Here is a 14309-nt window from a genome sequence, read left to right as displayed (position 1 = left end):
TTCATGCATTCATTATTCACTCACACAATAAATATGTTTTCAGTATTTGCTTTGTGTCTAGCACTGTGTTGAGTATTGAGGATATAACAGTAAGCGAAATAGACATGGTTGCTGCTTTCTTGAACTTCCAGTTTAGTGAAGATGAACAGAAAAACAAGCAATAATTTTAAAAGTGCAATGAGGAAACAATGAAATGGGAACACTTGGTTGGGAAGGTTGTAGATCATAGAAACTTCCCAAGGGTAATGGAGTTTAAGCTCTTGATATATATTAGAGATCCATACTCTTTGTTGCATATATTTCAAATTTTGTTTTCTCTTAATTTGGTTAGTTATTTCTTACCATATAAGAGTTCCATGTTTTTAATTGGTCAAATATATCCATCTTTTTCTTTTTGGTTTCTTCCTTTGTTGTCCTGCTTAGAAAGGCTTTTTTTTTTTAATGGTAAAATCACATGAATTTTGTCAATATTGTCTGCTAGTCCTTTTATATGCTTATGTGCTTTAACATCTAAATCTTAACTTCACCTAGAATTTCTTTTGATGGAAGTTATGAGGTATAGATCTAGTATTTCCCCCAATAAATGGCCAACCAGTCATCCCAAGTTATTTAGTAATCCAACCTTTTTTCACAGATTTGAAATACCATCTTTATATTGCACTCAATGCTTCTATGTTCTTGGGTTTATTTCTGATCTTTATATTTAATTATAATGATTTATTATGGGTCTATAGCATCACTAGTTTTTCTCATCCTATCTATAGTTATCTGAAAGCTGAGCATTTTGCATCTGGTGACGTTCTAGAACACAAAGAAATGATAGACAGCGCTTAGGTTTATGCGTGTGGCATGGGAAGTGAGTCTGGATGATACTCTTAATCCTCTCCACTTTGAGACTTCCAGAATCTGAATTCCCTATGGGATATTGTTAATCTGGCCCACTGTTTGCTGTCTAAAATAAATGAGAAGCTTTTATAGCCTGTGCATTTATTTTCCCTTCTTGTTCTGAAGCTCGGCATTCGGTAGGTGGCAGTATTGCCATATAGTAAATATCCAACAGTTAGAGGCTCACCGAGGGACAAAATCATCTGGTAGGATTTTAGAATTTCCCAAGAGCTTTCATGAGAGGAGGCATCAGGGCTGTGCTACTTCTAAAGTCTTCTTTGTACCCTTGAACAATGGCTCAACCAGAAGTTTGAGCTGATCTGCTCCTAGAGGCGTGCAAAAACATCAGCAGACAGATATTTTAAAAGTGATACCTCGGCCCTGTGGGCATTCACTCACATACCTTATCCACAGTGCCTTTGGGCCCAGCCACTGACTGACTTAAAGCCTGGAAATGTGGTTTTAAACAATATGATTGTGGTGAGATTCAGCTGATTTTTATTTTCTTTATACTTGGTGGTATGTTTCCGATTTCCCACAAAGAACATATATTGCCTCTGTGATCTGAAAAAAAGACAAGGATGAATGAACATGGGATATCAAATTTATGGTGGTAAAATGGGTGAAGGTGTGCCAGAAAAAGTTGACATCCTTTGCCAGTTTCCGCATGTGAGTACATGCAACGGAATGGGTTCAGTGTTCTCACCTTACCCCTGGGGATCAGCTCAGTGTTATTGCTAATCTGAAAGCGAATTACCAGCAGGAGGCCGAGACAGTAGACTTCTATCTCATGGACTACACCTGAGAAAGTCCTTTGGTAGGTGAGAGGAGAGTGGGGTCAGCTCCTAAAGAGATGCATTGGCATATCTAATGGGAGATGGTGAGTTATCTATTGCCAATATGAGCCAGTGTAGGTCATCACGACTTGGAGCACTAAATTTCACTTTAGGACCTACTAGTGAAAGAAGATCTACAAATCTTGGAGTGTGTCCACAGGAACTACAAAACCAATCAAAGTCTGGGAAACAGGCACTGTGAATAAAAGATAAGGTGGCTGAATTTATTTACCTTAGAAATGGAAAAGCCTAGCTGGGGAATTAGACAAATTCCCATCCCCACGAATAGCTACTATGTCCCTCCCAGACCTGGAGGTGAGACCTGAATTTATTAACAGTCTTCAGTTTGTACAAAGGACAATGGCACAGGAGGTAAGTGTTCCTTTCATACCGGACTAAGGCGAGAGTGAGCACAAATAAACCAAGCAGAAGTGATTTAGATCAAGCATTTAGAGGAACGTGCTGAACACCAAGGTTGGGTTTATCGGTTAATAACTTCACATGAATTAATAGGAACTAGATTGAAGCTAAGGGTTCAGTATAGTGGAAAGGTGGGTGAGGGCAAAGGCAGGAGCTGAGAGCAGGCCCAACTGGGCTATTTTATAATCTCTAAAACAAGGGACCTTAAGTGAATTAACCACACGGGGTGAAATGAACCATATTCAAAGAAGATATTAAAGTTTTGTCAAACCTGATTTGTGAAATCAGGGTTTGCAGACCAGATAAATCTGGGAGTGGTTACCTGCTTTGCAAGGGGGTATTCATTCTAAGAGTCTCTAAATAGCATATTCCAACAACCGTTTTCCAAATATTTGATTTAGAAAGTTGTGATTTTCTCATATAACTTTCAAGGATACCTCTTTATATGAAGTCGGGCATACCTATAATCATGTGTTAATTACCAGTTCATTGGAACACAACTCTGGACTCCCAAGAATAAGGCCAAAACCCAGCTGGTATGATCTAGAGACCTGCATAGCCTTTTGAGATCTCTTCCAACCCTCTAATCCTTTTGCTTTCAATCACAAAAGCTAGAAGATAATTCCAAGTATAATTTTCACAACATCAGATATTAGGTTGAACCATATGAAATTGACATTTTTGTAGGTCAAAACCGTCAAATACCAGCAATCTCATATAGGTCAATCTAATACAAGAATTATTCCAGTAGTTCATATAACCTATCTTCATCTTCACTAAAGCTAACAGCTTTAATATATTTAGTTGTTGGGTCAAAATATTGGACATATAAATGCCTATGCACATAGGTACCGAGAAAGTATAGGGTTGGGATTAAAGATGCATCTTGGCTAAACCACTGTTTGGCATCTAGCTCATCCTTTTATTGGACTAGACACTGGTGCCTCTTGTCTGACTTGAGGATTCCTCAGATTTTGGAAAGCAAGAAAGGAAGTCCAAAGGCCTGATCTCTCAACCCATGGGAAATTTTGTTTGGGTAATGGGCCGAGGAAGAACAGGGTAAAATACAACAAAATTTGTACCATGTTACAAGTTTAGTGAGGAAGTTCCTAACAGAGCTGTGAGCAGAAAAACAAAGCGTGTGGCTTCCTCCTTTCTAAAATATAGTATTGCTTAATGTGTCCTGCTTTCAAGATTCTAAGCGTAAGACAAGACACCAAGTACACATTGGAAAAGTCTTATCTGCATAGTCATCTAAAATGAGACAAGCTTAGCTTAACTAAAAAGATTTTATTAACATAAAATGTTAAATATTTTTACGATCTGAGCTAATTCCAGCATGCCCTATAAGATTTAACACTATGCTGATGCGCAGACATCATGCTTCAGATTTCAATTAGAACAAAATATGATAATATTCAATTTTACATTTGAGGGTAATTGTATATGTTACTACACCATTTTCTAACTGGATTACTTCATTCTCCAAGAAGCTGAAAAAGACACCATTGGATCAAAAGGCAATTAGTTGCCCATATGCATTGTACGAAGGTATTAGGATTATTGTGTATTTACAAAATTTAAATACGTTTCATATATGGTTTTTGTTGCATTATAAATTAAGATATCTTTATGTAGAAGCTCTTGGATTCTGACAGAATGGAAGACTAAATGTAAATGAGTGCAGACAAAGCAATAGGTGAGGTGGTATATGTTTGATTATAATATTATTTCTAATAATATTGATAGATTGGAGTTTTGAACACAGTTTTGCAGTTTTAGATAGATTTCTATGTTTAAAGACTCTTATATATGATAAATTGTTCACATGAGATCAGCAAGAGCTAAAGATACACTATTATACATGAAATAATTTTTCTCTGTATAATACATTTAAAAAAACTTTTAAATAATTTAAAAACCATAATTCTTGCATCTGTCATGGTATGGTTTGGAGCAGACATGCACAATGTCAGCTTTAAAAATCCTTTTAAAAACAGCCTGCTTTGTGAATCTTTTTTTTTTTTTTTTCCCTTGATGGCAGCTGCTTTCAAATGTAAAATCATTTAAAAGGGTAGGGGGAGGCGAATAAAAGTAATAAGGAAGCATAGAAAACATAGTCAAAAACCAATAATTGTAGTTCAGCTGTCTGGAGGTCCTCAGGTTCTGTGATATTTTCAGGTCTTCTCAATGGTGGGTTTCCAGGAGGAGTTGCCTAGCTTGAGACCAGACAACACAGCCCAAAGAACCTTCTCTTCCGTCTTCTAACCAAGGGGTAGGGAGTTAGATTTAGAAGGCTGCTGTCATCTGTGATGGGACAGAATGTACATATGAATGAATTACAGACAAAATAACCTGGGTTTTATGAGTTGGCTTTAAAAATCCACCATCTTTTGAATCAAGGTTTCTTGACTTCAGCACTACTGGCCATTTCGGACCAGATAATTCTTTGCTGTTGGGGCTGTCCTGAGCACTGTAGCATATTGAGCAGCATCCCTGGTCCTACAGTGCTCTACCAGTTGTGACAACCAAAAATGTCCCCAGATAGTGACAAAATGTTCTTTTTTTTTGTTGGGGGGAAGGGCACGTAGCCTGCAGTTGAGAACCACGGCTTAGAATTAAATGTAAGCTGCTTGGAGGCGCTCTTTCAGTTGGGGGAAGGGTAGCTTTTTAGAAAGAGCCCCTGCTTTGGAGTAAGGTTGGCCTCTTTTCTAAACCGACCTCTGCTGTTTCCTAGCTCTGTGACTTTGAAAATATAACTGGAAGCTTGCTAAGCTTGTTTTCCCGTCTGTAAAACAGGGTTAATAATACTTACCTTAGATGAAGATTATATGAAATAATCTATGAAAAACATGAAGCTTGGCTGGTATCCTACGTGCCTAGCACAGAGGAAGCACTCAGTAAATATAGCTATTATTAACTATTTTCCTTTACAGAGGACTCTTGTCTTGCTTCCACTCACCTACTTTATGCCACGGGAAGAAGTTTCTCAACTACTCTTTGTTGAGTCTTTGCCTACCAATTTCTACAGATTTCTGTACACAGGGCATTCTGAGAAGATTTCCAGCTGTTGAATTTATAAGTTTTGAGTTGAAATTTTTAGCACGATGACAAGGAGAGGAAGAAATAAACCAGTAAGCCAAATTCAGTTTAGGGAGCTGGGTTTTAAAGAAATAGTGCAGCCCAAAAGAGAGGTTGGGTAGAAATAGCCTGTTGCAGCAGAACTGGCAGTCTGGTCCTAGAGGCTGGAGAAGGACCACAAGGACATGCCCTGGAAATTGCCAGTGAGGGCAACACTTGGATATGATCAGAATGGAGCGAGGCGCCACAAAATGGTTGGTTGGCTCTGGTAACTGTTGTGCATCTAAGCTTTTGCCAGCCCAGAGCAGAGCTAAGGGGCTCCCTCCTTTCCCCATCCTAACCTGGAGGATATAGGACCTTGGGAAAGAGCCCAGAATCAGGAATTGGATGAAGGGCTGGATAAAGTGAAAGATGTGCCCCACTTCAAGAAAACTCGTTTGTAGATGGGGGTGGGTTTTCTTGATTACTGAGTCTGGACACTCAGTAAACTCTCAAGAACAAAAACAAGTTCTGGCTTCCCAGTCCTCTTACATCAATTGTGTCCTCTGAGTGGTCTGGGCTTTTCCTCCCCTTCCCCAAAGGCTGCCATGTGTCATACTTAACTTGTAAATTAGCCTCCCTCACCAAGTGGACAGTGTTGCTTGGAATGGTCCCCATTGCTATACATTTAGATAGAATCAGAGTAGCAAGTCAGAGTCAGGGAAGAAAGCAGGTGCCCCAGCTGAGCACATCAAATTAATCAAACACAGGGCACTCTCCGGGTCTCCACAGATTAATATTCTCTCTTAAGATTCATATTCCACAAATGTGGAGAAAAACAGGATGCTCTTTGTCCTTTCTGTGATGAAAAGCATTTCACTATACTCTGGATGTCAACATTCTGAGACTAAAAATAGGACATCTCTCTTTTATACTTAAACCTGCCCCAAATAGTTAAGACTTGGAAAGCAGTGTCAAACACTATCTGTGAGCCTCATTTCTCAGGAGAATCTCTTAGAGATGAATCATGGTCTATTTAGAATGGAAAGAAATGATAACTCACTGTCTCCTCAGTTTTAGGACCCTTACTTTTTTAATCACCAAGTGACCAACAAACTTAACCTAACTGGAGATGGCAAAGGTACAGCAGACCCTGAAGAGTAAAGAATTTCAGCTTTTGGTATCTCTTTGGATGCTGACTATACTTCCTGAAACACAAGTTCCCCAGGAATTCAATGGTTCCTTGAAGAGAATCACCAAAACTATGAAGATATTTATAGGGAAGAAAAATCTCCTTGTTTCCATTTAAGACTTGGAAGATCTATTTCCTGAATGCCCATATATCCTTCCCTTTCTCCAAACATTTAAGAGATTTGGGGAGTGACCGAATGGGTATTTATATCTTGTAAAATGCAATGCTGATGTGTATTGTTCCCACTACATGAGGAAATGTCTATTACATGTTGTATTTACAAAGAAGCTGTATATGCGTATGCTGTGATGGGATGTTTGCTCCCATGTTCTCTTTTTTATGTATGAAGAGCACACAGGTATTATGGGATTCATATCGACTGACTTTTGTATCTGTGTATTCATTACCGTGAATCAAAAAACCTTTTGTGCTATTGAAATTCTCACTCAGCCTTCTTTTCATATCTCTACCTATCCCTATATAGCTAGATAGATATACACATATACATTCACTTGTGAGTGCTACACACACACACACACACACACACACACACACACAGCATTCACATGAATAGGAAGTGTTAGAATTGATGAGAAGGTGCTCAGATGTTAAGCAAAGGATGGGCTGCCTATTAAGGATGACTGCTGGTTTGGGGCATCTCTGTTGAGCATTTGTGACACATTTGCCTAGCTTATCTGTTCATCACCTAGGGTTGAGGTGACACAAAAGCTCAAAAATTCTTGGCAGAAATTCAGAGCAGCTTTCTACACCGTAGGAAGCTGACACCAGCAGTAAATGCTGAAATTCACCAGCAGTAAGTACGCCTGGAATGGTTTGGAGTGAATTCAACTCCAGGGAAAGATGTCTTTCCACATTGATTGAAATCCTGTCTCTGAAGTTACGGGTTGCCAAAAGACTATGAACAAAATGGAATGTTTCCCCCACTCGTTCTCAGCTTTCTGGGCTAATTCACCTGACCTTGCTGGGAAACCTTCGATTTTTATTGTGAATGTTTGAGACTTTTATAGCATCTTTTCCCCAAAGCGCATGTTCTGAGACAGCTGTAACCAAGGACAGTTTTAGATGTGAAAATGAAAAGTGGAGAAAGGGAAAGGGAGGGGAGAAAGCAGAGTAGAAAGTGAAAGAAAAGGAGAATATGCAATTTGGCCATCAGCAAGTTCAAATCTTGGTCATTTGAAGCTTAATTCCTGGATACTACTAAAGCCAGGGACACCAGAATCCCCTAAGGCACAATGATACCATTTCTCTGTTGCTCAAATTTCTTTTGCTGATACAAGATTTCTTATATGGATGATGTGTTAAGAAACAGAAGGACATAAAAATAAGAAGTTTTCAAATAATCAACTGAGATTTGAGTTTCAAGCTATGTTCTCAGATAGAATCAAGAGAAGTGCTCATAATGTAACTGTAGTTGCAAATTTCTATTCCAGAAAAAAAAGGAGACCTTCAGCTAACCCAGTGGTCTCAAACATTAGCTGTATTAGGCATCATCTGAAGGTGTGTTAAACTACAGATCGCTGGCCCTCCCTCCAGAGTTTCTGAATCAATAGGTCTGGGGTGAGGCTGGAGAATTTAGATTTCTCACAAGTTCCCAGAAATGCTTATGTTGCTGGTCCTGAGGCCACACTCTGAGAAAGCCCTGCATTAATCAAAGGCCTTCTAAGGGCAGGTTCCATGTTGGATGCTGGGGATTATACCTGATGGGTCCTAATACAAAGGTAGTTCTCGGTCCCAAGGATGTTTCCTTGAGTAACTATGAAGCTTCATTAAAATGCCATAAGAGAGATACAGATACAATGCTATGAGAATTCCAAAGAGGGGAATTACTCCCAAGTGGAGAAAGAAGAAGGTAACCACGGAAAATCATGGAGGTCTTGGTATTTGTGCTGGGCCACAAGGGATGAGGAGAACTTGTACATTTGATGAAGGGGGAGGTGGGCTTTCTAGATGGAGAGAAGAGTGTGAACAGTCAAGGAGCTCAGAGGCAACTTGAATTTGGATCCAAGTAAACAGTCCAGTCCGGAATGAAGGGTGGACTGAAAGGTGTATGAGGGAGGGAATAGTACAAAATAGAAATAGAATTCTCTAAATATGACTTCTCTTGCCTCTCCAGCTTTACACATGCCATTCCTTTTTCCAGAAAAGTCCTCCCTTCTTAAACAAATGCCAATCCCTCCAAGATTAACTTGTAACTCTCTTTGACTTATTTCATAATGTTCTTCTGATTTTCTTCTCAGTCCCCTTTGTAAAGTGTAGTTCTTTCCCCTCAAAACTTAAACTGTGGTATTCCAGGGCTCTTCTCTATGCACATACTCCTTGAGTGGTGTCAACCATCCTTAAGGCTTCCATTACCATTATGCCGATGATGTTTAAATATGTATTTCCAGCCTCCCAGTTCACACATCTCACCTCAGCATAAGACTTGTACGCCTGCTATTCACCACTGAACATCGCTCTTGGAGTCCCTCCATCTCCAAAACTTCAACTATCTTCTATCTCTACTGCTCCTCCTCTGTTCTCTCTGACTTAGTGAATAGACAGCAGCATTCACCCTGCTTTCCAAGTCGGAACCTGGGTTTCATCCTTGATTCTGCCTTTTCTCTTATGCAGCCTATCCAATTGTTCATATTCTCTTCCCCGACCCCCTGGCTTTCCGTCAGACCTTAAGCGTTTCTCATCTGGATTATTGCAACTGCCTCTTAATTGAATCCCTCCAATGGCTTCAGGATAAAGTCCAAACCTTTTAACATGAATTATAGGGGTCTTAATGATATAGGCCCACCTACTTCTCTAGTCTTTCATGCCTCTTTTCTAACCACTTTCCCAACAAATGAAGTGCTTGTAGTTCATCAAAGTGTCTTGCTCTTTCATCTCCTCATATACCTTCAATATCCAGAATCTTCTGCCTAGACTCTCTTTTTTCCCCCACCTCTTTTTTCTTTTTCTTTTTTTCATCTCTTTCTTTGGCTAACTCTGATTCATCCTCAGAAATAGCTCACTTTCCAAAAAGCAATTCTCAATACCAGCAACCCTCTCCCCCATCTCACACCCCAACCCCTTACAACTCACATCGGGCTAGGTGAGAATCCCATATACCCTTGTAGTGACCTCTGTCTAGCTATTATGGCACTGTTATATTCTAAGTACTGTTTCTTTGTCTGTCCAATAGTGTGTGTGTGTGTGTGTGTGTGTATGTGAGTTGTTTCCAGAATTCACATGCCCTACCCCAGAAACATTATTCCAGTCTCTATGAGGGGACGCCTGTCATTTGGGAAGTCTTTCCAGGTGATTCTCATCCAATCTGTTCTGTTGAGATAGATAACCTCTAGAGAGAGAGATATTCACAGCCCATGTTAGATGATGGCAGGCACACCAGGTGCTAGGGTAAAACGCCTGTTCTTCCTCTAGAAGAGGATGAGTAGGAATGTAACATTTGTGAGTAGGGGCTGAACATAGAGTAATGCATTAAGAAAGTGATGTGTGATCAGTGATGTGTGAATTAATTGGAGGACAGAGAGGAAGTACATATGGCATACTGAATCCTGGATGGAAAGTTGCGGAGATTACAAAAGATATAGAGCTGCAGGAGTAAAAACTACCCAGAGTAACATTCAGAGAACACCAGACTGAAGCACACAAAGTCCTTCTAGGAGGCCCTGGCAAAAGGACCTAAAAGATCATCTCTAGGCTATCGAGTGACATAACTGCCTTGTGTTCTTCAGCCAGATATCAAACCCTGCTCCATGACATGGCTACAGTGGATATGGGGGCTCCAGACTGGAGTGGGTGGAGAGTATGAATCTGGGGGAGCTGTTTCTAGATCTAATTTAATCTGGAGTCACACTGTCTCCAGGAGGGAACCCATTCTAGAACAGATTCGATTCCCAACGGATCCACCTCAGACCGATTTTAATGCCTGGTCTCAAATTCTAGGCAAGAGTGAACGTACAAACACACCCCATGGCATTCATTAAGTCAGAATTCTGGAAAAGGTGAAACTGTCTTTCAGGCTTAATTTATTTCTGCAACTTGTTTTGTTTGATTACAACATACGTTTAGAAGATGCTTGCCCTTCACTTTCCAGTCTCCTTTTAGCCTTTGTCAGTAACCTTGCAGGCTCTCCACAGGTGGTTCCATTTGTAATCCATTTGACACAGCAAGACTATCATAATTAATGAAGTTCCCTACAGCACTGCCAGTGACCCAGAATGTAGGACAGGAGAGGCACTGAAGCAGTGGAAAGAACAGTGGGCTGAGAGCCAGGAGACCTGGACGTGGTCAGGAGCCTGCTGTGGGGCTGCCATAGAAGGAGGACAACTCTTTTCTTCTGTGCCTCTCTGTGTCTCCAGCCTTAAACTGGAAGGGTGGGAAAGAAAAGGCACTGTCTAAAAGGAGGCCATAATCACTAACCATTAAAATTCCTGCTCTTGGCTACCTTCCTTTATTTGTCACTGAAAATCACTTTACAACAAACTGTTGTCAAGGTTTGATTGTGGTATGGAAGAGGGGGGAAGATACGACTGAATCTTTAAATGTGAAAATAAACATGCAATTTCTGAGGTGAGGACTAGGGAGGAGCCAGGAGAACACAGGCATCTGAGCCCTTCCGGGGGAGGTTCCCCAGTGTCTGCCTGGCAGGATCTTCATATGGTCAGGTTGAGGTAGGAACAAAGGAAATCAGGCGTGGTATTGTTCCCCCTTTTTTTCTCTCTGCTTCAAACACACATGTAAATGGAATAAAAAGAGAAAAGAAATAAGCCAGAAAAAAACCAGATGGCTTTCTATAATGGTTTTCATCCAGTTACAAAGATGTTTTGACAATAAGGTCCTAGAGAAAAGAACTGAAATATATTTTTCCACATTTCACCCCACACTGTTTCTTGGATATGTTCACCTACACCCATAGAATAAACAGATCAGCTGCAAAAGAATTCCAGGAAGGTCATGGGAAAGCTCCTATGGTCTAGCTTGGTATACAGAGTCAGACAGAAGAATCTGGCTGATTTGTTCATTAAAATGGTGCTATATGCATCTGCTAAAAAATGTTCCCAGAGGGACCCAAGAGACTTGCTCTCCTTCCCTCAGGCTTTATCAGACCCTCTGGTTCAGACTCACAACCCCCTGTCTCCACTGGTCACCTTCTAGTGACATCATGCTATGATCCCCATGAAACCCGTAAAGAACGGAGATCTGGCATCTCATGCTGAGGGTCCCGTTTTTCCCCTAAGTGAAGAAACCTGAATTTACCTGAATCGAAGTCTTCACCTCAATTTTTTATTATTTTTATTCAAAATCCTACTGCATCATTCCCTCCTAACAGGTCCTTGAATCTCCTAGCTTTTTCCTTTCCATGCTCTACACAGATTTAGCACCCTTTTCACTCATGTTTTTACTCACAGTATCAATCATTTATTATTATTATTACATTTTGAAAATGTATTTAAAATTCTACTTTTTCCTGTTTATAAAAGAATACAAAGTCACACAAAATATTTCTACTCTTTATGATTATAAAAATGTCCCAAGTAAATAAGCAGAAATTTCTGTTTTTCCATTAATGCATACTTCAGGAGCCGTTGGATGTATTTTCATGAAATGTGGAGGGGACGTTTTGGATGGTTTGCTTTACACTAGAAAGCACAGGGCACACATGCCATTCACTCTGCGCGCCCTGGCAGGCGTTCTCCTGGGCAGCTGATGGTGAGGTACAGGGAGGGGCTCCATGCTGCCCCTGGGGGACTTGCCAAACATATAAAGAAACTGAGAACAGCTTCAGACATGAATTCCAACTCCAAAGTCCCAGGGACCAATGTTCTGTACTGCGGGCTCCAGATCAACGAGAGGAAGCTGGGGCTGTTCTGTTGGATGATGATGGGGCATTCTCCTAGGCTGGGCTGGCTGGGCTGGCTGGTAAAGAATACCAGTACCAGCAACAGTCATCACAACAAAGCATCTGTCCAGGTCGGGAGCAGACACAAGACCTGCGGTGCTTCATTTAAGCCCCAACAGCCCCCTGGAGTAAGTAATGCTCTTATCTCCTTTTCAGGGATGGGGAAATTGACAGCGTTGGATGTTAAACAGATTATTCCAGGGCACAACGTTGCTAAGCGGCAGAGCCAGCATTTGAACTCAAGGATCGGCCTTCATCTAAAGGCCCGGGTCCCCACCACCATGCGCATTTCTAGGAACAATCTTCCAGGCTGTGGCGGGAGGGCTCACTCCTCACTACACCCTATCTGCTTCCGGAAACCACTGCAAGGTCTCCACAGCACTACGCCCAGGGCGCAAGCCCATTAGTCTGATCCCAGGCCCTGCAGGGGTGCGTCCAGGTAGCTGACTGATGCTCCACACCCCTGCGTCTTATCTTCTGACACCCTGCCTCCATCCCATGCCGCTCAGGCCACACTACTGGGCCTCTTCATCTGGCGTTCTCACTTCCACCTCTCCACCTTCTGCCACGCCGCTCCCCGAGCCAACAGGCTCTCCAGCTCTGCTGCCAAATCCTGTCAGAGCCAGGCAGCACCCTGTCCTCCCTCTGCTTTGCTCAGTGGAAAGCAGAGGAGTTTCTTTCTTACTCTAAAAACCCTTTCCCCACCCTCTACGTAGCACTGTCTGAAGCGGACGCTTCCCGGCAGGCGCTCGGGCCACGCATGCTCAGTGACAGTGCCGACGATGGTCCTTCGTACAGATCATCAGCCCCCGGGGCTGCAAAGCTGGGCGCAGATCTAACAAACATTTATTGTGTATGCCCGGTGTCGTTCTGCTATGTTCTAGGCATTGCTCTAGGTACAGAAGATACAATAATAGTTAACAGAAACATGTAGAGGCCCTTCCCTCGTGGAAGTTACAATCTAGTGAAAATACCGTCTCCATTTCTGTGTTACGGTGTATATTCCCATGGGATAGCTCTGGAGACAGACTGTCTGGGATCACATCCCAACCTTTCTACTTAACAGTTCTGTGTGACCTTGGCTGAGTTAGTTAACTCTCTTTGCCTCAGTTTCCTGTCAATTGGGAAACATTAATAGCATTTCCCTCAAAGACCTTACGAGAATTAAATAAGTTAACAGAGTTAATACATGAGAAGTATTTAGGAGAGTGGTTTGTGATATTGTGACTTATAATAAGGCATGTCTTTGGTTTTCCACTTCATTCCTGGCTCAAAGCTCCTAAAACCCTTGGAATTTCCTAAGGGATGATAGCAAGAAAGGTGTCTTTTGTTATGTTACTGAGGTTAGTTTCAAAAACCGCCTAAGGATGGGGGCTGGTTGCTAGGAGAACCAAAAGTGTGATTAGAGGGTTGGAACTTTTAAGTCCCAAACCCAACCTCCGGGGAAGAGAGATGAACTGAAGATTGAGTTCATCACCAACGGCCTGTGATTTAATCAGTCGCACCTGTGTAATGAAGCCTCCATAAAAACCAACAAAGGACAGGTTCGGAGAGCTTCCGGGTTGGTGAACAAGTAGAGACCTGCGAAGCGGGCTGCGCTGGGGGAGGGATGGAGTCGGCTTGCCCTTCCCCGTACGCTATGCTTGCATCTGACATCTGGCTGTTCCTAAGTTATATCCTTTTGTGATAACTGGTGATCTAGTAAGTAGAATATTTCTCTGAGTTCTATGATCCGCTCTAGCAAATTAACCGAAGCCATGGAGGGGCTCCTTGGAACTTCCAACCTGTACATCTCAAGCGGTGGGGGAAGGCAGTCTTGTAGCCTTTAAGTTAGGGGATCTGGTGCTGCCCTCCAGGTCATCTCAGAATGCAGATGAATTGCAGGACACCGTGCTGGTGTCCACGAATTGCTTGGTGGTGTGGAAAAGCGCTCCCACACATTGGAATTGGGTGCAGAATCACAGCGGCCCACTGTAAGGTCTCAATATGTGTTAATTATTATTAC

General features: G+C 41.7%; 1 protein-coding gene across 1 annotated transcript in view; it reads right to left on the bottom strand.

Moving 5' to 3' along the window:
- Positions 1–444: 444 nt before the first annotated feature.
- The window catches only part of LOC113928965 (regulator of G protein signaling 7 binding protein), a 101196-nt gene continuing 87331 nt past the window's right edge, over positions 445–14309 (bottom strand). Inside the window, exon 6 of the mRNA XM_027605373.2 lies at positions 445–4448. Within this exon, the coding sequence (XP_027461174.1) occupies positions 4357–4448 (92 nt within the window). The 3' untranslated portion in view covers positions 445–4356. The remainder of the gene's footprint in view (positions 4449–14309) is intronic.

Source organism: Zalophus californianus, chromosome 5 (assembly GCF_009762305.2).
Source record: "Zalophus californianus isolate mZalCal1 chromosome 5, mZalCal1.pri.v2, whole genome shotgun sequence".
Lineage (NCBI taxonomy): Eukaryota > Metazoa > Chordata > Mammalia > Carnivora > Otariidae > Zalophus > Zalophus californianus.
The sequence above is the reverse complement of the archived record's forward strand: the minus strand, read 5'-3'. Positions and strand labels throughout refer to the sequence as shown.